This window comes from Triticum aestivum, chromosome 2A (assembly GCF_018294505.1).
Source record: "Triticum aestivum cultivar Chinese Spring chromosome 2A, IWGSC CS RefSeq v2.1, whole genome shotgun sequence".
Classification (NCBI taxonomy): domain Eukaryota; kingdom Viridiplantae; phylum Streptophyta; class Magnoliopsida; order Poales; family Poaceae; genus Triticum; species Triticum aestivum.
The window spans coordinates 647,760,939-647,785,831 of NC_057797.1; the positions used below are offsets into that span (position 1 = coordinate 647,760,939).

General features: G+C 43.2%; 1 protein-coding gene across 1 annotated transcript; it reads left to right on the forward strand.

Annotated features, from left to right (window-relative positions):
• The first annotated feature begins 3,171 nt into the window (after positions 1–3,171).
• On the forward strand, positions 3,172–8,967 carry LOC123189983 (uncharacterized). Its single transcript, XM_044602523.1, has 7 exons — positions 3,172–3,510; positions 4,214–4,768; positions 5,046–6,158; positions 6,272–6,599; positions 7,272–7,521; positions 7,607–7,820; positions 8,448–8,967. Exons 1-7 carry the CDS (start codon positions 3,346–3,348, stop codon positions 8,634–8,636), a joined length of 2,814 nt encoding a protein of 937 aa, XP_044458458.1. The 5' UTR covers positions 3,172–3,345; the 3' UTR covers positions 8,637–8,967.
• Positions 8,968–24,893: the final 15,926 nt, after the last annotated feature.

Below are 24,893 nucleotides of genomic sequence, written 5' to 3' on the forward strand. Positions count from 1 at the left end.
TCCATGATGACATCATCTTCTACTGCAACCAAGTCAAACTCCTTTCATACGATCATACAACAATGGTTCCTATTAATAGTATAAACATGCCTTCATCTTTAGAAGAAAATACATATCTCAATGTCGGGACCGATGTCATCCATCCATGTCAAAAGCAGCTAGATAGTAAATGTGTAGCCATTCCTTGTCCCAAAGCCAACCTCAAGTTCTTGAGTTGAATCATCAGCTTGTCCACTTGTAGTCGCTTGTTATGCACTTCAGATAAGTTTGTCTTAAATTCATCGGGTTCTTCAACCTCCAACGCATACCACGACTCAACAGGTCGTAACACCTCATTCAACGTGTACAACCTTAGATGCCATCTCACTTGCATTCTAACAACGAAATCCTTTCCCAACTAAGAAGAAAAGAAAGATGAATGCTTACTATAAAATAGCAATACCGCCATGCCTTTGTTCAAACTGCAGCAGAAACACACTTGAAGCATCATTAGTTTCAAAACACACATATAAATTGAAGTCGCGAGGAATAGAAAAAAGCTAGTTCGATTACCAAGTCTACGAAACCAACGCGCATGTATGAATCATGTCTGCAGTTGCGGGTGTGATTGGAGAAGCAAGGGATGACGAGAAATCGAACATGATGTGCTCTAGGTGGCTGGAGTGAGCTCTGTCTAACGAAGCGTGGACACACGCAAGAAAGGAGGAACCTGTTGGCTGTAGAGGGAGGACGATGCAATCAGAGGTAGCGGCGACCGTGGTGATGGTGGTATGCGACATCACAGTCCGTGTTCGAGCTGCACGTTCGTCTACCCGACGCTATTGGCAAAGCACGAGACGCTGCTAATACGTGCGTTGGCATAGTAACCACGGGAGGACACGAGGAAGGGTGTGTTGGGCCAAGCGATGAGGACCTTGCCCCTGCACGTTTGCCCACTAGTTGCCAGATCGTAGCGTGTCGTGCAATGCATGGGCTCAGAGTTGTAGCTATGGCAATGACGAGCAAAAGATGCAGTGATGGTACTCACCATCGCAAACCCATCGCTTGTGGATGCTCCACAACACCGGCAAGTAGAGTCGCGAGACGGCAGCACCAGATTGGGAAGAGGGAGTTGAGGGTTGGGAGGAGGCGAGGTGGGGTCAAATCAAGGGGAATTGTGTCTCGATAACTGTGGGGTCAATGTATGTCGCTTTTCTTTGTCTGTGATCCGTGCAAGGGGAAACTCGAGTAGTTTTGGGGAGTCAAACGACATGGGCCAATGAAGGAATGCGGAACGGGAGGGCGGACGAAGGAGAGCGAAACAGGAACACCATGATTTTTTAGATAAGGAGAGACTTAAGGGGTTGAGTGCATATACCTGGCTGTTGTCAGGGTGTAGGCCGATATATGTAAGTTGAACCGTGTTCCTTGTACAATGCTAACTGTGTGCATATTAACGGTACGTACACCAGGGTCCAATGCGGGGCAAGGAAGCCATCTTGGAGTACAAGGCAAGCAATCCTCGGCGGGAGGCCGATTAGACACCGTGTAAACCCTAGCCCTCGTCCCCTATATAAGTCGAGGCTAGGGTAGCCATCCGCATCTACTCATTGATCCATATTCTCAGTGGTCACAATCACATCATCTTGTAACCCCCTCGTATGAGGTGCCCCCCACCCCATCAATACAAAACACAAAGATGGACGTAGGGTATTACCTCATCATGTAGGCCCGAACCTGGTTAGGTACTTCCGACCATATTTTCCGCCCTACTGAGGGTACTGGCGGTTTCCAGCACCATTACAGGTGTCAATGTGTGTGCTTGTTCATCTTGGCCAGGGCAGGCAGCAAGACTCGCGGTGGGACGAAATGGTACATCCCCGACCTCCGACCGGCGAGCCTACTGGTCTACCGGTGGGGGCCATTCTCATGAGCTGGGTCACATAATAAATATGCGTGCCTGTCACATAGGGAGGTTTTTGTACCATGTGACACGGTGCATTTCCCATGCCCACCTGGCGCGGCTCGATGACGCGATCAGAAGTGGCGCGGTGCTCACCTTGATCCTCGGGCATGATGATGAGTGGGGATTTGAAGACGCATCAACTCCTCACCGACTGCAAGGTGTGCGCCCCCTCGCATTCACAGCCAGTGAGTCCCACCTACACTCTCTACTAGATCCACTTTTCCCCACTTCGAGTGACTCGGCCGACGACAATGGCGACGGGGGAAGAGAAGATAGTGATGCTCGCGGGCGGCGATGCATGGAAGCTGGCGCGACTCCATGAGATCTGCTTGTGGTGGAAGACCAAAAGCGATCTGAACTAGGAGGCGATGGCTGTGGTTGAGGAGGTGAACGAGGAGGAAGAGGCTCATCTGTTCTAGGGAGGCAAGACAAGGCATCTGCTCGAGGTCTTGCTTTGGGCCATGGATGAGGCGTACTTGGAGATTCCTGCACAGCAAAACACCACTCGACACGCCTCGCTCAGGGCACAAATTAGGATCCAATCCGGCTAGCAACCGCTTTTGGGTGCTAGCCGGAGAGGATTCCGATGACGGCTCCTGTGAGGGGGCTGCTGGCTGGTCAGAATCCAGCAAGTCTCCTTCATTTTCTCGTTATCTTCATTCTACTACACATTCTAGTGTTGGATTGAATGAATTATCTTATAGAAAACGTCGTCATACTAGACGGGTTATGCGCAATCTAGAAAGGACATGAATGAATATGTGTCTAGTTTGTTTCTCAAAAATACGAACGGACACAAAAATGATGATGACGACAGTATGATTTTGTCCTCTGCTTTGCCATATCTCCTTTCAATTAATTCCCCTGCTCGGGGAAAATATCATCATGAGGCTAACATGGATAATGCTCTGATTAAAATGAAATCATCTACACCAAGGAACTGTGTAGAGGTTTATTGGGAGATGAGAACTTTGAAATTCACAAAATTAAAGTGGATGACATGAAGTAGTAATAAAATTCGCAAAAAGAGATATAGAAGTTGATAAAATTACCAAGATGCTTTCCTGAAAAAACTGAGCGCAATCGGCGACCAAAGTCGTGGATGGACATGCTCATCGCCGGTGGCCACCCGTGACTCGCGAGTATGGGCCACCGGCCAAGTACAGCAGCGAGGCTTCCCAAGGAAGGGAAGGGCTACAATTACATTTTTGATTTTCACTTTCCCCTCACTTTTCCGTTTTCCTTCACATACCCCCCTCCCTCTCTCCTTCCCGGCTTTCCCGGGCCTTCCTCTTCCGTCTCGCTACAAAGGCTACCGCCAGCCTCGCCACTCCGCCGCCGCCGCCGCCCGGGACAAGCAAGGTCGATCCCAACTCCCGAGGCCGCGGCGCACTGGCGGAATGACCAGGAAGAAGAAGGGCGCCCGCGGTCGTCGGCCGAGGAGGGAAGCCGGCGACGAATGGTGGCCCAGGAGGTACGCCGACCAGGAGTGGCCGCACCTCGTCGACATGGTGCTGTCTTGGCGCCTCGAGGACGTCATGGACGAGGGTCTCTTCAAGGACAAGGTGGGTTGTACTGCTGCTCCGTTGGTTTTCTTGGGCTGTTCTTCGCGTGTTGGTTGCGCCGTACTCCCGTAGGGTTTAGTTCAATCTACCTACTCCCGTAGGCTTTGGTTCGATCTAGTACGAGGTGTTGTGGTTTTCCCTTTGGCTACTCTGATGATAGTCCTCCAGATAAGTTAATTTAAGCTGCTCTGACCTTGGAGATGTTTCAAGGGCTGGCCGGAACATGGTATTTCTCGGTAAAGTTTTGTGATTTAAGTCAAATTTGGACTAAATATCTAAACTTTATCAATAAATACCCTCAATCCAAACAGGCCCCAATGGGTTTGATGCCAAGTGCGAAATATAGAAGAAGTTTGAGAACCTTCTGACCAATTTTGGGTCTTTAACTATTTATATACTCTGCCTGAAGAGGATTTGAGCATTATTAAATAGTGTTACATTACATTTAGAAGAAATCATGGATGCATTAAATATGAAGTAACACAAACATGCCAAATTTCATATTCCAATCCATCACTAGCACCATGGACCAAAAAAAGACAATCATTACTGTACAAATGGGTGCAAGTGCAATGCAATGTCCATAACTGACTGCTTGTCTTTTTTTTTTATTCTCGATACCAGCAGTTTCGCATTAATTGGTGTTTTTTTATATCCGTGAATTTCTGTCATCAAGTTCTAACTATGAGGCTTCAAATTGCAGCTGAAAATGATACCGTCCATATTCAATGATATCAAGAGCTACTTAGGATCCTACACATCTCCACTGTTGGAGGAGTTGCGAGCTGACATGTCGTCCAGCTTGGAAGCCATCTCCACCGAGTCTTTTGTCAAAGTAGCATGGATCGAGCAAACAAAATATAGTGCAGTTTATAACATTGCTTTTGAGGATTCTCAGAATACAAAGTCTTGCAACAAACCTGAAAGCAATGGCCGAAGTGTTGGTGATATCATTATCCTGTCTGATGTGAAGCCAGAAAACACATCTGATATTACTTGCAATGGGAGGCCGTACTGTATTGCCTTCATTACTGATGGAGCGGATGAAGATGACGACTCACCTCCAGCCAGCTATGCAGTAACAGCATCAGGAAAAATTCATGCTGCAGACGAGGTCAGTGAAGATGGGAAGAGGAGCCCACTTTTTGCAGCTCATTTGCTGAATATCGTGACCTACATCCGCATATGGCGCTGCCTTGACTACACAACAGTCAGGAGAAACCCAAACCTCATACAGGAGATGGTACACTATCCACTGGTATGTATGCTCTTATACTCTCAATGACATTGACAATGATGCGAGTTTGTTCCTCAGATCAGATCATGAAATGCTAAATAGAGAAAAAGAGAGAAGTTAATTTTGAAATCATCGCCCACATTTCCTTACTAAAGAATATACATGTATGTAAAATTTCTGTTTATCGCATAGGAAATGCTCCAGCTATGTTCACATCATAATGAGAACAGATCACTAGAGGCTTTTGGGCAGCTCTAAAGAAACATTAATTTGCTTAGCTCTTTTCTGGTGTTTGCAGGTTGCAACTATTCTCCCAAAAAATACAAAGGGTGTTGCTTCAGTCGACAGCATGGAAATATGGAGTGAATTGTCTACAATGAATCTTAACAACTCACAAAATGATGCCATCCTGAACTGCATTTCAGCAATGCTCTCCAACAGCAGCAGCAGTGTAAGCCTTATCTGGGGACCTCCTGGCACAGGAAAGACTAAAACAATCACTGTACTCTTGTGGTTAATGAGGAAACAGAAACATGGTACACTTACATGTGCACCGACAAACCTTGCTGTTAAACAAGTTGCTTCATGTTTCTTAAGGTTGAGCAAAGAGAACCCTCTGGATACAAGTTGCTTAGGAGATGTTCTGTTGTTTGGCAATAAACATCGCATGTGTGTTGAAGATGATCTGAAAGAGATTTACTTACATGATCGTGTAAGGAAGCTTCTTGTTTGCTTTGCACCATTGACTGGATGGAGACATTGTCTGTCTTCCATGTATGATTTTCTTGAGAATGGTTACTCCCAGTACCTTCGATATTCTGAAGAACAAAAGGAGGAGAATAAACCTTCCTTTTTGCATTACACCAGGAAAAAACTTGATGTTATTTATCCTGAGCTACGAAGATGTTTCAAACAGCTACTATTCCATGTCCCAAAATCTTGTATTTTGGAGGTGAATTACAATAACATCATTTCACTTCTCGAACTGCTTGAAGATTTCAATACACTCCAGAGGAAAACTACCGGGATTGAGATAAAGGAAGTTTTCTTGTATAAAGATGTTCCAAGGAAATCCAGCATGGGCATTCTTCCCAAGACAGTGATAACCATCGGCAAAACCAGAATTAAATGCCTTGAGCTGCTAAAGATGCTATTAAGTTGCTTGAAACTTCCTATAACATCCTCCAAACGCACCATCCGAGAATTCTGTATGGAAAGTGCCAGCATAATTTTCTGCACTGTTTCTAGCTCTTCCAAAGTAACAAGCAATAAAAAACTAGAGTTGCTTGTTGTCGATGAGGCTGCTCAGTTGAAAGAATGTGAAACATTGATCCCTTTGCGTTTGCCTGCATTGAAGCATGCTATCCTCATTGGTGATGAGTGTCAACTACCAGCAACAGTTGTTAGTAAGGTTAGTTCTTGATCTTATATTCTTGTCTCGTGTCTACTAATCTGTCAAGCATAAGATTCCTCATTTGTTTTGTTAATTTTGTGTCATGTCATCTCAAGTTGTGATCCCTGTAGGTTTGCAAGGATGCATTATTTGGGAGAAGTCTCTTTGCGAGGTTGAGTTCACTGGGGCATGAAAAGTATCTGCTTAACATGCAATACAGAATGCATCCATCCATTAGCATTTTTCCAAACAGCAGCTTCTATGGCGGGCAACTCTTGGATGCTCCTAGTGTCATGCAAAAAGAACACCAAAAGAAGTATCTTCCAGGTTCTATGTTTGGTACTTACTCTTTCTTCAATATTGAAGATAGTTGGGAGGATGTCGATGAACTTGATCATAGCAGGAAGAACGTGGTTGAAGTTACCATTATCCAGGAAATCTTGCAAAATCTCCGAAGAGGCATGTGTTCTGTCATCATGCTGTTTTATTACGTGTGAAATTTATCTATTTTTTCTACCTTACGTTGTTACAAGAGTATTGGATTTATTTCTGAACCATTTATTTGTAGTTTTCAGCTGGACTTAAATTGATGATTGAGCATGTTTATTATGGAAATATGATCATTAAACATAGATTTTTAATTAACAAGTCCAATTAGTTTCATGGTATGATATTAGGTTGTTATGTTCTATTTAGGAAGGTTGCATATATAGTTTAGCACACACCAGTAACAATGTTTCTGTTTCTGGAACTTTAAAGCATGTCCTTTTGTTCAAAAAAAAAAAGGGCAACCTGGTGCATGTAGCTCCCGCTTGCGCAGGGTCCAGGGAAGGGTCCGACCACTTTGGGTCTATAGTACGCAGCCTTTCCCTACATTTCTGTAAGAGGCTGTTTCCAGGACTTGGACCCATGACCTCATGGTCACAAGGCAGCAGCTTTACCACTGCGCCAAGGCTCCCCTTCAAAGCATGTCCTTTTGTTCATTCCAGAAAAATTGGAAACATAAATAATGATAGTGTGACGCCCAATAGAGTGTTGAAACAACATATAGTCAGGGTGATTTCCTTTTGCTTTGTTCTTTATAGCATGGATATCAGGGCACATGCTTACTATACATATTTCACCGTGCAGCTTGTTCTAAGACTATGAAGAAGGTCACAGTTGGTGTCATATGCCCATACTCTGCTCAAGTTCTAGCAATTCAAGAAAAACTGAGGAAAATGAAGTTTGGCCCCTTGTCAGTAAAAATTAGTTCTGTTGATGGCTTCCAAGGTGGGGAGGAAGACATAATCATTTTATCAACTGTCAGGTCCAACTCTGATGGGGTGGTAGGGTTTGTTTCAGACCGACAACGTACAAACGTAGCTTTGACAAGAGCAAGGTATCTTATGTTGCGATGTCACGTTCCTTTTGTGATCGGTTTTGTCTATCTTCTCAGTGCGTTACTTATTCCACTTTGAATACAGACATTGCCTTTGGATTTTGGGAAATGCTGCAACCCTATCCAGGAGTGGTTCTATCTGGGCAGATCTAGTGCGCAATGCCAAGGAACGGCAGTGTTTCTTCAATGCAAAAAGTGATGGGGCTATTTCTCGTGTGATTGCTAAGCATGAGAGTGAGCTCAGTTCAGTTAAAGACAAAAGTGTTACACCTTTACAAGTTATAGATAACACTGTTCGGGTATTGACTCGCTGGTCCCTTTCCTCTACTACCTATGAGTTATCTAGAATTAGTTTTCATCATTTCTCATGTTCAATTTGCCAAGTGAAGCATTCATGAATGTGCTAGTATTTATTTGTTTTAAACAGAAACATGTGTTGCTAAATAGATTACCTGGAACTTGTTGTAGACTTATCTTGTGCTAATGGCCCTATTTTTTTAGGTATGGGTATGGGATTATCTATTTTAGTGCTATGGAATCATATACTAGGTCAATTTTTCAGAACTAAGCTACTCCCTCTGTAAACAAATTTTAATGACTTAAAACGTATTACATTTGTTTACAGAGGTAGTATTTCACTAGTTAGGAATCCATCTTCATATTGCTCAAACTTGAAAATGCAGCAACAAGAGAACACAAGCTGTGATTAAATGCCTTAATTATTAGACCAACTATGTAACTGTGCTACTATCGGTACAGTCAATAACTTGGTAGAAGTAACTCAATGTATTGCGTGCAACATTTGTTATGGATCACATGCTAGTTTACTTATCGCTGTGACAAAGTCCTATCAACGAAGTTCATGAAATAATTATGGACTTTGAAGCTGTTGCCTTGTGTAACTCATAATTCTGGTGTCCATTCAGGCTCAGGCACCATCTCGAACTCGAAAGGGGCGGAAACGTCAACGACAGCCTTCTTTGAAATGTGGTCCATCTGATGCTGGGAGTCGTCAACAAGGCGGTGTCGCTTCCGGTTCTGATCCGCATCGCCGAAAGGATAAAGGGATCGCCGAAGATCTCACTGCTTCCTTCAGCAATCTTAGAATGCGTTGAAGACGAGCTAAGACCATGATCTACTATTTCTAAACGCTCACGCCTACAAAATTGGCAGCAGAGTGACGGCATGCTGTACAAGCTCATTGGCCAAACCATGCTGTGTTGTAAGCCAACGGCCCATAAATTTTCTATTTTGGCTCGCACGACTCTGCAATTCTTGTGTTGAGTGGAGGTTTGCCCTGCTTTGGAATTGCTGTTCAGTTTGGATGTCCAGACTGTAGCCAAAATGCTCTTGAACATACTACTGCCAGCGTGAGTGCCGAATTTCCGAGGTTTGGAGTGTCGGCTGTGCTCCTGATACTTGAAGATGACACTGTATTATCGATTACTACTGTGCTAGTACTATACCATGCCTTTGTTTTGCTGTACTACTGTATCAGTATGCCTTTGTTTTGCTGGACGAAAAAGGAAATTTATCAGCAGCTAGTAGTACCAGTATATACCATGCTTTTGCTTTAGATCGTCCAATTTTATTGATTTGTCGTAGTTCATCCAATTTGAAGTACTGCTATAGTAGCCTACAAAAATGTTTACTATTCTGAGACGGTGGTAGTAGTTCTTGTATGATTATGCAAGATATAAGTATCGGGAAGTGAGATGGTTCACGCACTGCTGGGTGTTCAGTTTGGATGTTCAGTCAATAGGCAAGATGGTTAGTTCTTGGGCTTTGGGTGCCGAGGGGGTGGATGGGCTTGCAGGGGACGGGCAGCGTGCCCTGCTTCCTGTAGGAACAGGGCCGGCCCTGCGTTTTGGGAGGCCCTAGGTGAACTCGACGACATGGGCCCTCTAAGTCCTAAGACCATATATATATGTATATGCTTGCGTGATACATATATATAACTTTATTTGCATAATACTAAAATTAACTTTCAACCAAACATCTTTAGTTTGAAATTTAAGTACAATAGTTGTTGGACAATGCAAAAAAAAAAAAACATGACATGATTACCTCAAATAGGAAACAAATTTATTTGCTCCTCTATATACTTTCACAATCTTCATTGACCTTAACATCTGAATTTTCATGCTCGGGATTAGTTCCTTGCCTATGTTCTTCACTGACATCAACAATACTTGAAGATGTAAAATACTTTGTCAAAGAACCCTTCGGTGGTTGAATTTTCAGATGTATTTTTTTCTTTCTTTTTCTTTTTTCAGCACCCGACAAATGCTTCTTAGGCAACATGGCATGCTAATGTCCTAATATTACGAAGCAAAGAGTAGACAACGGATTAGAAATTTATAGATCGGATGATTAGAACCCTAGACATGTACACAGAATGACAAAAAATTAGGATGATTGAATACATACTATGAAAGATTGAATTAGAAAATTATACATCAAAAATTAGATACTTCATGGGATGAATCATTGATGAATAGTTTAATATACCTACTAAAGAAACTACTGAAATTGGGGATGGACGAATGGATCAGGAACATCCGAACATGGATATTGGCTACGGACCTGCGTTCGCATACATATGTATCGCCGTATTGCTGGAAGGCCGAGTTGTCGGATTGCTGCATGCCGCGGCGGCAACGAGCGGCTGAGGCACCGAGCGAGGAACGACAGAGCGACGGGCTGATGAGACGACGAAGAAGAACCGACGAGCGACCGACGAATGGGAAAAGTCAGATTTTTTTATTTTTGAAAAGAAAGGAAACCAGACATTCCCATTGATTTGTTTCACACGTACGTGTGCATCGAGCAGCTGTGACTTGCGTGCACGACGCTTCGCTACGCATTACCAGGCGATCCGATGGGCCGAGCCCATCTTGTTTTCTTCCTCTCATAATTTTTCCCTTGTCTATTTTTTCTGGGGTATACTATATGTGTACTACATCATGGGCCCCCCTCTGGCCTGGGCCCTGGGCCGTCGCCCCTTTGCCCATGCCCCAGGGCCGGCCCTGTGTAGGAAGAGGGAGCTAGTATATCACCCTAGCTTTTCTTGTAAGCAACGGAGGACCTTTCAGGCCTCCTCAAATCTAGAGATTAATCATCACAGATTGGTGGAATTCAGGTGGCCCCTTCGGCGCCTCCAGTTAACCACCTCACCTCTTATTTGATGATGATAGCCTGCTGGTTTTTAAGGCTACCGGTTTGGGAACGATAGATGTGTCAAACTTACTGAATTCTTATGATCAATAACAAGTCCTCGGTGTTCTTCAGTAAGGGATGTCCAGAGATCACCAGGCAAGAGTTTAAGGGCATACTCAATGTGCAAACTGAGACACTCAATGAAAAGTATTTGGGCACGCGGTCTAATATTGGGGTTAGTAAAACAGGGGCTTTCAAATATCTAAAAGATAGGCTCCGGAGCAAGGTGAAGGGATGGATTGAGAAAGCAATCTCTGCTGCAGGAAATGAGATCTTATAAAGTAGGTACACACAGTCCTTGTTTGTCATATTTTAAGCTCCCAAGGGGGCTATGCGAACACTTAAACAAGCTTATTCAGCAATTCTTTTAGGGCAGCAAAGATGGGCAGAGCAAGTCCCATCGGGTCTCATGGAAAGCTATGACCCAACCAAAGAAATGCGGAGGCCTGAGTTTTAGAGATCTTGAACTCTTCCATCTTGCACTATTGGCACGACAAGCTTGGCAGTTCTTGACTATGCTTGGCTTTTTTTGTGCCAGGCTACTTAAAGCAATTTTATTTTCTTGATGGGAGTATTCTGGATGCTACTTTGGGATTGCACCCATCTCAGGTGTGGCGGTCATTGGTTGAAGAGAGACGTGTTAACTCAATGTCTGATTCGAAAAATAGGATTTTTTTTTGGAAAAGGAGGCTCGCCTCTAGCCTCTGCATCGGAACGATGCATGCGGCCATATTATTAATAAAAAGGTTCGAAAAAATAACAAGACCTTAGCTCCATTACAGCACGCAAGAGGAGCGAAAACATAAAAAAGAGCTCGAAGCCACAACCGGCAAAGAGCTCAAAGCCACAACCGGCAGGATGATAGGATTAGAACACTAGACGCCTATCCTATTATGCGACCGCCATCCAAACCGGTTGAATATATCCCGTGCTAACATCTCCCACTGGGTGCACTCAGTAACCAACGGTTTCCTAATTTGAAAAATAGGTGACGGTAATGCAACACAGATTTGGACTAAGAACTGGATCCTGATGGATGCCGAATGAAGTCAATTACATGTCTTGAGCAGAACCCGCCGATGCTTGTGTCAAAGTCGATTGACACGACATCTGTGCGTGGCGAACTGATGTTCTTGAGAAATTTTTCTTGCCAACAGATATTACAACTATCAAGAATATACCGTTGTGCACTAGTCCTATGTCAGATTTTTGGGCCTGGCAGTTTGAGAAGAAGGGAAGTTTCTTGGTCAGATCAACTTACAAATTGTTAGTGGAAACAAAGAACAGAAGAGGTGATATGCTTGGGGGTAGGGCCACATCCTCAATTTTGTCAATGGAGGAGAAGGGGTGGACTACACTATGGAACACTAAAATCCCTTCCAAGATTAGAATGTTCTTATGGAGACTAGCTAGGAAATGTTTGCCTACAGAGGATGTCGGAAACACAGACATATGAGTACCATGGACAATTGTCAACTCTTTGGTAATAACGACTCCTGGAAACTATGCTCCATGGCACAATGTGTATGGCACTAGCGGATGAAGAAATCGTGTAAGCGATGGCCGAAGTGAGAGAACCGAGTGCTAAACACACTGGTTATTTCATGTCCAAGAATCGTTATCGTATGCACAATTCGTGGAGGCGGTGGTTACTTTATGGGCAATCTGGACTGCCCGACGTAAGGCGATTCATGAGGGCATTTTTCAGAGCCCACTGGCGATGTGTAGCTTCGTGAAACACTTCATCTCAGAGCTGGAGACAATCAAGGCGTTGGCTCGTGCATCAACGAATATATCACCTATACACTTGGCCGCTCAACTGACCTCAACATGGAGGCCACCCACGATGGGGCAAATGAAAATAATTTTGGATGGTGGGCTTGTCAGGGAACATAGTGAAGGAAATATGCCCTAGAGGCAATAATAAAGTTGTTATTTATATTTCCTTATATCATGATAAATGTTTATTATTCATGCTAGAATTGTATTAACCGGAAACTTAGTACATGTGTGAATACATAGACAAACAGAGTGTCACTAGTATGCCTCTACTTGATTAGCTCGTTGAATCAATGATGGTTATGTTTCCTGACCATAGACATGAGTTGTCATTTGATTAACGGGATCACATCATTAGAGAATGATGTGATTGACTTGACCCATCCGTTAGCTTAGCACGATGATCGTTTAGTTTGTTGCTATTACTTTCTCCATAACTTATACATGTTCCTATGACTATGAGATCATGCAACTCCCGAATACCGGAGGAACACTTTGTGTGCTACCAAACGTCACAACGTAACTGGGCGATTATAAAGGTGCTCTACAAGTGTCTCCGATGGTGTTTGTTGAGTTGGCATAGATCGAGATTAGGATTTGTCACTCCGATTGTCGGAGAGGTATCTCTGGGCCCTCTTGGTAATGCACATCAATATAAGCCTTGCAAGCAATGTGACTAATGAGTTAGTTGCGGGATGATGCATTACAGAACGAGTAAAGAGACTTACCACCAACGAGATTGAACTAGGTATTGATATACCGATGATCGAATCTAGGGCAAGTAACATACCGATGACAAAGGGAACAACGTATATCCTTATGCGGTTTGAATGATAAAGATCTTCGTAGAATATATGGGAGCCAATATGAACATCCAGGTTCCGCTATTGGTTATTGACCAGAGATGTGTCTCGGTCATGTCTACATAGTTCTCGAACCCATAGGGTCCACACGCTTAACGTTCGGTGACGATCGATATTATGAGTTTATATGTTTTGATGTACCGAAGGTTGTTTGGAGTCCCGGATATGATCATGGACATGACGAGGAGTCTCGAAATGGTCGAGACATAAAGATCGATATATTGGATGACTATGTTTGGACATCGGAATGGTTCCGGGTAAGTTCGGGCATTAACCGGAGTACCGGGGGTTAGCGGACCCCCCGGGGAGTATATGGGCCCTAATGGGCTTTAGGGGAGAGAGGGAGGGGTTGCCTAGGGCAGGCCGCGCGCCCCTAATGACCCACAAGTGTAGGGGATCTATCGTAGCCTTTTCGATAAGTAAGTGTGTCGAACCCAACGAGGAGCAGAAGGAAATGATAAGCGGTTTTCAGCAAGGTATTCTCTGCAAGCACTGAAATTATCGGTAACAGATAGTTTTGTGATAAGGTAATTTGTAACGAGTAGCAAATAATAAAATTAAATAAGGTGCAGCAAGATGGCCCAATCCTTTTTGCAGCAAAGGACAAGCCTGGACAAACTCTTATATGAAGGAAAGCGCTCCCGAGGACACATGGGAATTATCGTCAAGCTAGTTTTCATCAGATCATTTGATTCGCGTTCGGTACTTTGATAATTTGATATGTGGGTGGACCGGTGCTTGGGTGTTGTCCTTACTTGGACAAGCATCCCCACTTATGATTAACCCCTATTGCAAGCATCCGCAACTACAACAGAAGTATTAAGGTAAACTTAACCATAGCATGAAACATATGGATCCAAATCAGCCCCTTACGAAGCAACGCATAAATTAGGGTTTAAGCTTCTGTCACTCTAGCAACCCATCATCTAATTACTTCCCAATGCCTCCCTCTAGGCCCAAACAATGGTGAAGTGTCATGTAGTCGACATTCACATGACACCACTAGAGGGATGACAACATACATCTCATCAAAATATCGAACGAATACCAAATTCACATGACTACTTATAGCAAGACTTCTCCCATGTCCTCAGGAACAAACATAACTACTCACAAAGCATATTCATGTTCATAATCAGAGGGGTATTAATATGCATAATGGATCTGAACATATGATCTTCCACCAAGTAAACCAACTAGCATCAACTACAAGGAGTAATCAACACTACTAGCAACCCACAGGTACCAATCTGAGGTTTGGATACAAAGATTGGGTACAAGAGATGAACTAGGGTTTGAGATGAGATGGTGCTGGTGAAGATGTTGATGGAGATTGACCCCCTCCCAATGAGAGGATTGTTGGTGATGATTTCCCCCTCCCGGAGGGAAGTTTCCCCGGCAGAACAGCTCCGTCGGAGCCCTAGATTGGTTCCGCCAAGGTTCCGCCTCGTGGCGGCGGAGTTTCGTCCCGTGAGCTTGCTTATGATTTTTTCCTCGACGAAAGACTCCATATAGCCAAAGATGGGCATTAGAGGGCCACCAGGGGGCCCACGAGGCAGGGGCACGCCCAGGGGGGGAAGGGGGTAGGGCGCGCCCCTACCCTCGTGGACGGTGGGTGGCCCCCTCTGGTACTTCTTTCGCCCAATATTTTTTATATATTCTGAAACGTGCTCCCGTGAAGTTTCAGGACTTTTGTAGTTGTGCAGAATAGGTCTCTAATATTTGCTCCTTTTCCAGCCCAGAATTCCAGCTGCCGGCATTCCTCCTCTTCATGCGAACCTTGTAAAATAAGAGAGAATAGGCATAAGTATTGTGATATAATGTGTAATAACAGCCCATAATGCAATAAATATTGATATAGAAGCATGATGAAAAATGGACGTATTGACTCCCCCAAGCTTAGACCTCGCTTGTCCTCAAGCGAAAGCCGGTACCAAAAAATATGTCCACATGTTTAGAGATAGAGGTGTCGATAAAATAAAATACGAACATGAGGGCATCATGATCATTATTATAATAGCAACATACATATATATTGTCATATGATCTCTTATGCTAAAGTAAAAATTCAATCACAATTTCAAGTATGAATCATAAACTTCATTGAAAACTAACAAACTATAATCTCAGTCATTGAGGCAATTGCAATTTATCATAACATAGGAAAGAGTCAATAAGAGCTTTTCAGCAAGTCCACATACTCAACCATCTTTTAGTCTTTCACAATTGCTAACACTCATGCGATATTTATGGTTATGAAGTTTTAGTAGGACGCGGAGAAAGATAGGTGCTTATAGTTTTTCCTCACAACCTTTTACCTCAAGGGTAATGTCAGCAATAATAGTTCATGAAAACTCACATCCAATTAGCTATATATATATCTGGATCTTTCCAACACATTGTGCTTGCCAAAGGATAAAATGTAAAAATAAAAGGTGAAGATCACCATGACTCTTTGCATGAAGTATAAGACAAGAATAAAAGATAGGCCCTTCGCAGAGGGAATCAGAGGTTGTCATGTGCTTTTATGGTTGGATGCACAAAATCTTAATGCAAAAGAACGTCACTTTATATTGCCACTTGTGATATGGACCTTTATTATGCAGTCCATCGCTTTTATTTCTTCCACATCACAAGATCGTATAAAGCTTAGTTTCTCCGCACTAATAAATCATACATATTTAGAGAGAAATTTTTATTGCTTGCAACGATGACAACTTACTTGAAGGATCTTACTCAATCCATAGGTAGATATGGTGGACTCTCATGGCAAAATTGGGTTTAAGGATATTTGGAAGCACAAGTAGTATCTCTACTTGGTGCTAAGAATTTGGCTATCATGAGAGGGAAAGACAAGCTCACATGTTGGATGATCCAAGACAATATAATTTATTTCAGATGTAAGAAAACATAACCCATTACGTTGTCTTCCTTGTCCAACCTCAACTCTTTAGCATGTCATATTTTAATGAGTGCTCACAATCATAAAAGATGTCCAAGATAGTATATTTATATGTGAAAATCTCTCTTTCTTTATTACTTACTATTAATTGCAACGATGACCAAAACTATGTTTGTCAACTCTCAACAACTTTTATTCATCATACTCTTTATATGTGAAGTCATTACTCTCCATAAGATCCATATGATCTCTTTATTTCGTTTTATTTCTCCTCTTTTATTCTATTCCCTCAAGATCATAGAAAAATAATCAAGCCCTTGACTCAACACTAATCTTTATTATATATGGCTCACGGACTCGATTACATAGAAGGATCATAAAGCAAAACTCAAAACTAGATCATACTAAAACTTTATTCTACTAGATCAAGATATAACCAAAAGGATTGAACTAAGAAAAAGGTAAAGATAAAAGTGTGATGGTGATACGATACCGGGGCACTCCCCCAAGCTTGGCAGTTGCCAAGGGGAGTGCCCATACCCATGTGTTTATGTTTCCTTCCTCGGAGGTGGTGATGATGGAGTTGTTGATGATGTAGGCTTGTCGTCCATCTTCCAAGGCATAGGCTCACCATCATAGAAGGATGATCGAGTCTTCGGGATCCTCAAATCCGCAGCCAAACTCATCCTCTTGAATCTATATTCATACTCACAATTTTGGTTTTGCAGGTCATAGATCTGGGCTTGGAGGCGCTCGATTTTCTCGTGAAGCTTGAAGATGGCCTCCCCAACGTTCTTGTCATCCAGCTTGTGGTTGTTGGTGAACTCCATGATCATTATATGATTGGAGTCGAGTCCATGTTCCACCATCTCCTGGCACTTGAAAACTTGTTGCTCCATTGCCTCGAGCCTCATCTCCACGCTTCCGGTCCTCCTTGGTCCCTCAACATCACGGATGTGCAGCAACCCCTCATGCATCTCAATGGTTTGAGGGTGTTGCAGCACCTCCACGAGGTAGGGGTTGATGACCTTCTCGAAGAACTTTTCCTTGGGGGTGATACGTCCATTTTGCATCATGCTTTTATATCGATATTTATTGCATTATGGGCTGTTATTACACATTATGTCACAATACTTATGCCTATTCTCTCTTATTTTACAAGGTTTACATGAAGAGGGAGAATGCCGGCAGCTGGGATTCTGGGCTGGAAAAGGAGCAAATATTAGAGACCTATTCTGCACAGCTCCAAAAGTCCTGAAACTTCACGGAAGCTATTTCCAGAATATATAAAAAATAATGAGCGCAAGAACTTCCAGAGAGGGGCCACACCCTGGCCACGAGGGTGGGGGCATGCCCTACCCGCTTGGGCGTGCCCCCTGCCTCGTGGGCCCCCTGGTGGCCCTCCGATGCCCATCTTCTGCTATATGGAGTCTTTCGTCGAGGAAAAAAAATCATAAGCAAGCTTTCGGGATGAGACTCCGCCGCCATGAGGCGGAACCTTGGCGGAACCAATCTAGGGCTCCGACGGAGTTGTTCTGCCGGAGAAACTTCCCTCTGGGAGGGGGAAATCATCACCAACGATCCTCTCATCGGAAGGGGGTCAATCTCCATCAACATCTTCACCAGCACCATCTCATCTCAAACCCTAGTTCATCTCTTGTATCCAATCTTTGTATCCAAACCTCAGATTGGTACCTGTGGGTTGCTAGTAGTGTTGATTACTCCTTGTAGTTGATGCTAGTTGGTTTACTTGGTGGAAGATCATATGTTCAGATCCATTATGCATATGAATACCCCTCTGATTATGAACATGAATATGCTTTGTGAGTACTTACGTTTGTTCCTGAGGACATGGGAGAAGTCTTGCTATTAGTAGTCATGTGAATTTGGTATTCGTTCGATATTTTGATGAGATGTATGTTGTCATCCCTCTAGTGGTGTCATGTGAACGTCGACTACATGATACTTCACCATTGTTTGGTCTTAGAGGGAGGCATTGGGAAGTAATAAGTAGATGATGGGTTGCTAGAGTGACAGAAGCTTAAACCCTAGTTTATGCGTTGCTTCGTAAGGGGCTGATTTGGATCCATATGTTTCATGCTATGGTTAGGTTTACCTTAATACTTCCATTGTAGTTGCGGATGCTTGCAATAGGGGTTAATCATAAGTGGGATGCTTGTCTAAGTAAGGACATCACCCAAGCACCGGTCCACCCACATATCAAATTATCAAAGTACCGAATGTGAATCATATGATCGTGATGAAAACTAGCTTGGCGATAATGCCCATGTGTCCTCGGGAGCGCTTTCCTTCATATAAGAGTTTGTCCTGGCTTGTCCTTTGCTACAAAAAGGATTGGGCCATCTTGCTGCACCTTATTTACTTTTATTATTTGCTACTCATTACAAGTTACCTTATCACAAAACTATCTGTTACCGATAATTTCAGTGCTTGCAGAGAATACCTTGCTGAAAACCGCTTATCATTTCCTTCTGCTCCTCATTGGGTTCGACACTCTTACTTATCGAAAGGACTACGATAGATCCCCTATACTTGTGGGTCATCAAGACACTGTTCTGGCGCCCTTGCCGGGAAGTGAAGTGATACGTCTCTGTCGTATCTACTTTTCCAAACACTTTTGCCCTTGTTTTGGACTATAACTTGCATGATTTGAATGGAACTTACCCGGACTGAAGCTATTTTCAGCAGAATTGCCATGGTGTTATATTTGTGCAGAAATAAAAGTTCTTGGAATGACCTGAAAATCAAGGGAGCATTATTTTGGAATATATAATGAATATTGGAAGGAAGATCCACGTCAGGGGGTGCCCCACCTGTCGACGAGGGTGGGGGCGCGCCTGCCCCCCTAGGCGCGCCCCCTGCCTCATGGGCCCCCTGACGCTCCACCGACCTCAACCTAGACTCCATATATTCACTTCCGGGGAGAAAAAATCGGGAGAGAAGTATTCATCGCGTTTTACGATACGGAGCCGCCGCCAAGCCCTAAACTCTCTCGGGAGGGCTGATCTGGAGTCCGTTCGGGGCTCCGAAGAGGGGAATCCGTCGCCATCGTCATCATCAACCATCCTCCATCACCAATTTCATGATGCTCACGGCCGTGCATGAGTAATTCCATCGTAGGCTTGCTGGACGGTGATGGGTTGGATGAGATTTATCATGTAGTCGAGTTAGTTTTGTTAGGGTTTGATCCCTAGTATCTACTATGTTCTGAGATTGATGTTGCTATGACTTTGCTATGCTTAATGCTTGTCACTAGGGCCCAAGTGCCATGATTTCAGATCTGAACCTATTATGTTTTCATCAATATATGAGAGTTCTTGACCCTATCTTGCAAGTCTATAGTCACCTATTATGTCTTATGATCCGTTAACCCCGAAGTGACAATAATCGGGATACTTACCGGTGATGACCGTAGTTTGAGGAGTTCATGTATTCACTATGTGTTACTGCTTTGGTCCGGTACTCTAGTAAAAGGAGGCCTTAATATCCCTTAGTTTCCGCTAGGACCCCGCTGCCATGGGAGGGTAGGACAAAAGATGTCATGCAAGTTCTTTTCCATAAGCACGTATGACTATATTCGGAATAAATGCCTACATTACATTGATGAACTGGAGCTAGTTCTGTGTCACCCTAGGTTATGACTGTTACATGATGAACCGCATCTGGCATAATTCTCCATCATCGATCCATTGCCTACGAGCTTTCCATATATTGTTCTTCGCTTATTTACTTTTCCGTTGCTATTGTTATCATCACTACAGAATACCAAAAATATTACTTTTGCTTCTGTTACCTTTTATCACCATTACCATTACTATCATATTACTTTGCTACTAAATACTTTGCTGTAGATATTAAGTTATCTAGGCGTGGTTGAATTGACAACTCAGCTGCTAATACTTGAGAATATTCTTTGGCTCCCCTTGTGTCGAATCAATAAATTTGGGTTGAATACTCTACCCTCGAAAACTGTTGCGATCCCCTATACTTGTGGGTTATCAAGACTATTTCTGGCGCCGCTGCCGGTGGGGGGGGGGCATAGCTCTATTCTTTGAGTCACTTGGGATTTATATCTGCTTATCATTATGAAGAACTTGAAAGGCGCTAAAACAAAGATTTATCCCTCAACTATGAGGGGAGGTAAGGAACTGCCATCTAGCTCTGCACTTGATTCACCTTCTGTTTTGAGTAAGCTTGCGACGCCTAAACCTGCTTCTGCTATTAATTCTGATATGTCGCATGTTATTGATGATGCCACTTCTGCTACGCATGATACTTATGATGAAACTACTTCTATGCTTGATACTACTGTGCCACTTGGTGAATTTCTGGATGAACAACTTGCTAGGGCTAGAGAGAATGAAATTATTGAAACTGATAATATTGATGAAAGTGATGATGAAGATTCTCTCCCTAGATATGAATTACCTGTTGTGCCTGAGGGCTATGTTATGGATGAAGAAACTGCTAGAGATTTTCTTGCTTGCAATGATAGGAGTGATCTTAAGAAATTATTAGCTAAGCTGAAACAAAAAACTCTGAATGCTAGAATGAAATATGATCCTGCTTTTGCTACTTCACCTATCTTTGTTACTGATAAGGATTATGATTTCTTTGTTGATCCTAAGATAATTACTTTAGTTGAATCTGATCCTTTCTATGGTTATGAATCTGAAACTTTTGTGGCACATTTTACTAAATTAAATGATATAGCCACCCTATTCACTAATGATGAGAGAACTCGCTACTTTTATATCCTTAAGGTATTTCCGTTCTCATTAAAGGGTGATGCTAAGATATGGTTTAATACTCTTGATCTTGGTTGTGTGCGTAGTCCCTAGGATATGATTTATTACTTCTCTACTAAATATTTCCCCGCTCATAAGAAACAGGCTGCTTTAAGGGAAATATATAATTATGTGCAAATTCAAGAAGAGAGTCTCCCACAAGCTTGGGGGAGGCTTCTCCAATTACTTAATGCTTTGCCTGATCATCCTCTTAAGAAAAATGAAATACTTGATATCTTTTATAATGGACTAACCGATGCTTCTAGAGACCACATGGATAGTTGTGTTGGTTGTGTTTTCAGGGAAAGAAGACCAGATGAAGCTGAAATTATATTGAATAATATGTTGACTAATGAAAATAATTGGACACTTCCTGATCAAATTCCTGATCCAATTCCTGAACCAACTCCTAAGCCAACTCCGAAGAAGAGGGGTATTCTATTTCTCAGTCCCGAAGATATGCAAGAGGCAAAGAAATCTATGAAAGAAAAAGGTATTAAAGCCGAAGATGTTAAGAATTTACCTCCTATTGAAGAAATACATGATCTTAATTTACCACCTGTTGAAGAAATACATGGTCTTGATAACCCGACACAGGTAGTAAAGGTAAATTCTCTCTATAGATATGATAAAGCTGAAATCCCATTTACTAAGTTTGCTAGCCCATGCTTGGATGAGTTTGAGGACTTTATGGTTAAGCAAGAAAACTTCAATGCTTATTTTGGTAGAGAATTAAAACGCAATGCTGATATGCTTGAACACTTGGGTGATTATATGGCTAATGTTAAAGGTGAACTTAAACTTATTAGTAAACATGCTTCTATGGTTACCACTCAAGTAGAATAAGTACTTAAAGCTCAGAATGATTTGCTCAATGAACTAAATAGTAAGAAGAATGATAATGTTGTTAGAGTTATGACTAGAGGCAGTAAAATGACTCAGGAACCTTTGTATCCTGAGGGCCATCCTAAGAGAATTGAGCAAGATTCTCAGACAAATATTACTGATGCACCTAGTCCTTCTAAAAGGAAGAAAAAGAAAAATGATAAGACTTTGCATGCTTCTAGTGAACCTGTTATTGACACACCTGAGAATCCTAATGATATCTCTATTTATGATGCTGAAACACAATCTGGTAATGAACATGAACTTAGTAATAATGTTAATGATGATGTTCATGTTGGTGATCAACCTAGCAATGATAATGATGTAGAAATTGAACCTGCTGTTCATCTTGATAACCCACAATCAAAGAATCAACGTTATGATAAGAGAGACTTTGTTGCTAGGAAGCACGGTAAAGAAAGAGAACCATGGGTTCAGAAACCCATGCCTTTTCCTCCTAAACCATCCAAGAAAAAGGATGATGGGGATTTTGAGAGCTTTGCTAAAATGATTAGACCTATCTTTTTGCGTATGCCTTTGATTGATATGCTTAAAATGAATCCTTGTGCTAAGTACATGAAAGATATTATCACAAATAAAAGAAAGATATCGGAAATTGAAATTTCCACCATGCTTGCTAATTATACTTTTAAAGGTGGAATACCTAAGAAACTAGGAGATCCCAGAGTACGGACTATACCATGCTCCATTAAAAGAAACTATGTTAAAACTGCTTTATGTGAACTTGGAGCCGGTGTTAGTGTTATGCCTCTCTCTTTATATCATAGACTTGATTTGAATAAGTTGACACCTACTAAAATATCTTTGCAAATGGCTGACAAATCAACTGCTATACCTGTCGATATTTGTGAGGATGGGCCTGTTGTGGTTGCAAACGTTACTATTCTAACCGACTTTGTTATTCTTGATATTCCCGAGGATGATAGTATGTCTATTATTCTTGGAAGACCCTTTTTGAATACTGCAGGGGCTGTTATTGATTGCACCAAAGGCAATGTCTTTTCATGTTAATGGTAATGAGCATACGGTACACTTTCCAAGGAAACAACCTCAAGTTCATAGTATAAACTCTATTGGAAAAATTCCATCGATTATTTTTGGAGGTTTTGAATTTCCTCTTCCTACTGACTAAGTTGACAAAGCCCTCCGTCCCCGTCAACTTAGTAGGCCCACAAGTCAGCCTGCCACAAACTGGGTCCCAGCTAACAGGGGGAGTATTCATTTTTTTGTGCGTAATAAGGAGGCACTTCCTTGCATGCGAAGATATAGCTAGTGGGTCCGAGCTGCCGGCGGCGGTAACGTTTTTTCACGAAATACAGAGGCCCTTTCGGTGGGTCCCTGATGTCAGGTGGAGGAATCATTATTTTGTGCGTAATAAGGAGGCATTTCCTTGCGTGCGGTTGTGGACCCAGCTATCGGCCTCTCCACATACAGTCCACTTCAGATGCATGTCGGTCGTTGACCATGTTGACCAGGCCGCGCCGAGAGCACCAGGGCGGTGAACGACGGCGAGGCCTAGGAAGGGAACGACACGGAGGCATGGAAGACTCGGTAGTTGTTTCCCACGCGGAGGGGAGTACGACTGTATGAGGGTTTACTGGTTCGTCTGTCGTCGCCGAAGAATAACAGCAGGTGTGGGTGAGTAGAGGGATGGCTATGCCAGCGATGGGAGTACAGTGGGGCGGTGAGGCCTGCGCGGCGGCATAGCCGGCCGCGGGGAGGAGGGAGCAGGCAGTCCCGCCGGCGCTTGTTTGAGCGGCTAGAGCAGGAAGAGCAGAGATTGAAGAAGCACGAAGGCCGTTGGATGGACATCCAACAGTCAGTGCTTGTGCGTCAACCTTTTTTTAGGAAAGCCTCAAATCTGTGGAAAACAGCATATAGCCCATCTGCCATTATTTCTAATAATTTACAACCCATTTGCTAATTCTTAAGTTTTTTTGGAGCCCATATTCTTTTTGTTAGCATTACAGCCCATATTGTGGCCTCGGTTAAAACATTATACGAAATTTTGCATATTTTGGTGCGGTCCGAACTGTTTCTAATCCTGAAATTTGGACTCACACTCAAACTGATTTAAAAAATAAATGTATATCAATATAAAATCCAACAAATTCTCCACGCATAAAAATTAATGTAATTTAAAATCTTGAAATAAAAAAAAGATATTTGAAACTAATTGCTGGTTTGATGTGTTTTAAAAATGTACAGCCCATTTCTCATTACTGATGGGCCATTTTCTCGGCCAGTCGAATGAAAGCTCTCCTCGTCTTGAAAGATTTGCAGCCCAACAGGCCCGACAAAGTGACTTACTTGGCAAATCACAAAAAAACTGGGCTGTGGCCGTGGACCCAGCTGTTAGCCTCTCCACGTACAGTACTCTTCGATGGGAGTCATTCCTTGACCACGTTGACCACGCCGTGCGGAGAGCACCACGGCGGTGGACGACGGCGAGGCCTAGGAAGGGGACGACGCGGAGCCGGGGAAGACGCGGCAGTGGAAGCCCGCGCGGAGAGGAGTACAAGGGTTCACTGGTTCGACTGCGGTGTGAGGCTGCCGTCGCCGCAGGGCCTGGCCAGCGGTGGGAATAGTAGGGGGCGGTGAGGCCTCCGTGGTAGCACAGCCGGTCATGGGAGGCAAGAGCATGCGGCACGACCAGCGCTGCTTTGGGCGGCTGGAGCAAGAAGACCAGAGGTTGAAGAAGCACTACGGCCGTGGGATGGACATCGTACGATCACTGGAGGTAGAATCGTTCATATTTACTAAGTTGACAAAGCCCTCCGTCCCCGTCAACTTAGTTGGCCCACAAGTCATCCTCCCACTATGGTGGGTCCCAGCTAGTAGGGGGTATTCATTTTTGTGTGCGTAATAAGGAGGCACTTCCTTGCGTGCGAAGAT

Coding starts and splice junctions, on each gene's coding strand:
- LOC123189983 (XM_044602523.1), top strand. CDS start 3,346: ATGACCAGGAAGAAGAAGGGCGCCCGCGGTCGTCGGCCGAGGAGGGAA. Junction 3,511..4,213: donor AGGGTCTCTTCAAGGACAAG/GTGGGTTGTACT, acceptor TTCAAATTGCAG/CTGAAAATGATACCGTCCAT. Junction 7,522..7,606: donor GTAGCTTTGACAAGAGCAAG/GTATCTTATGTT, acceptor CTTTGAATACAG/ACATTGCCTTTGGATTTTGG.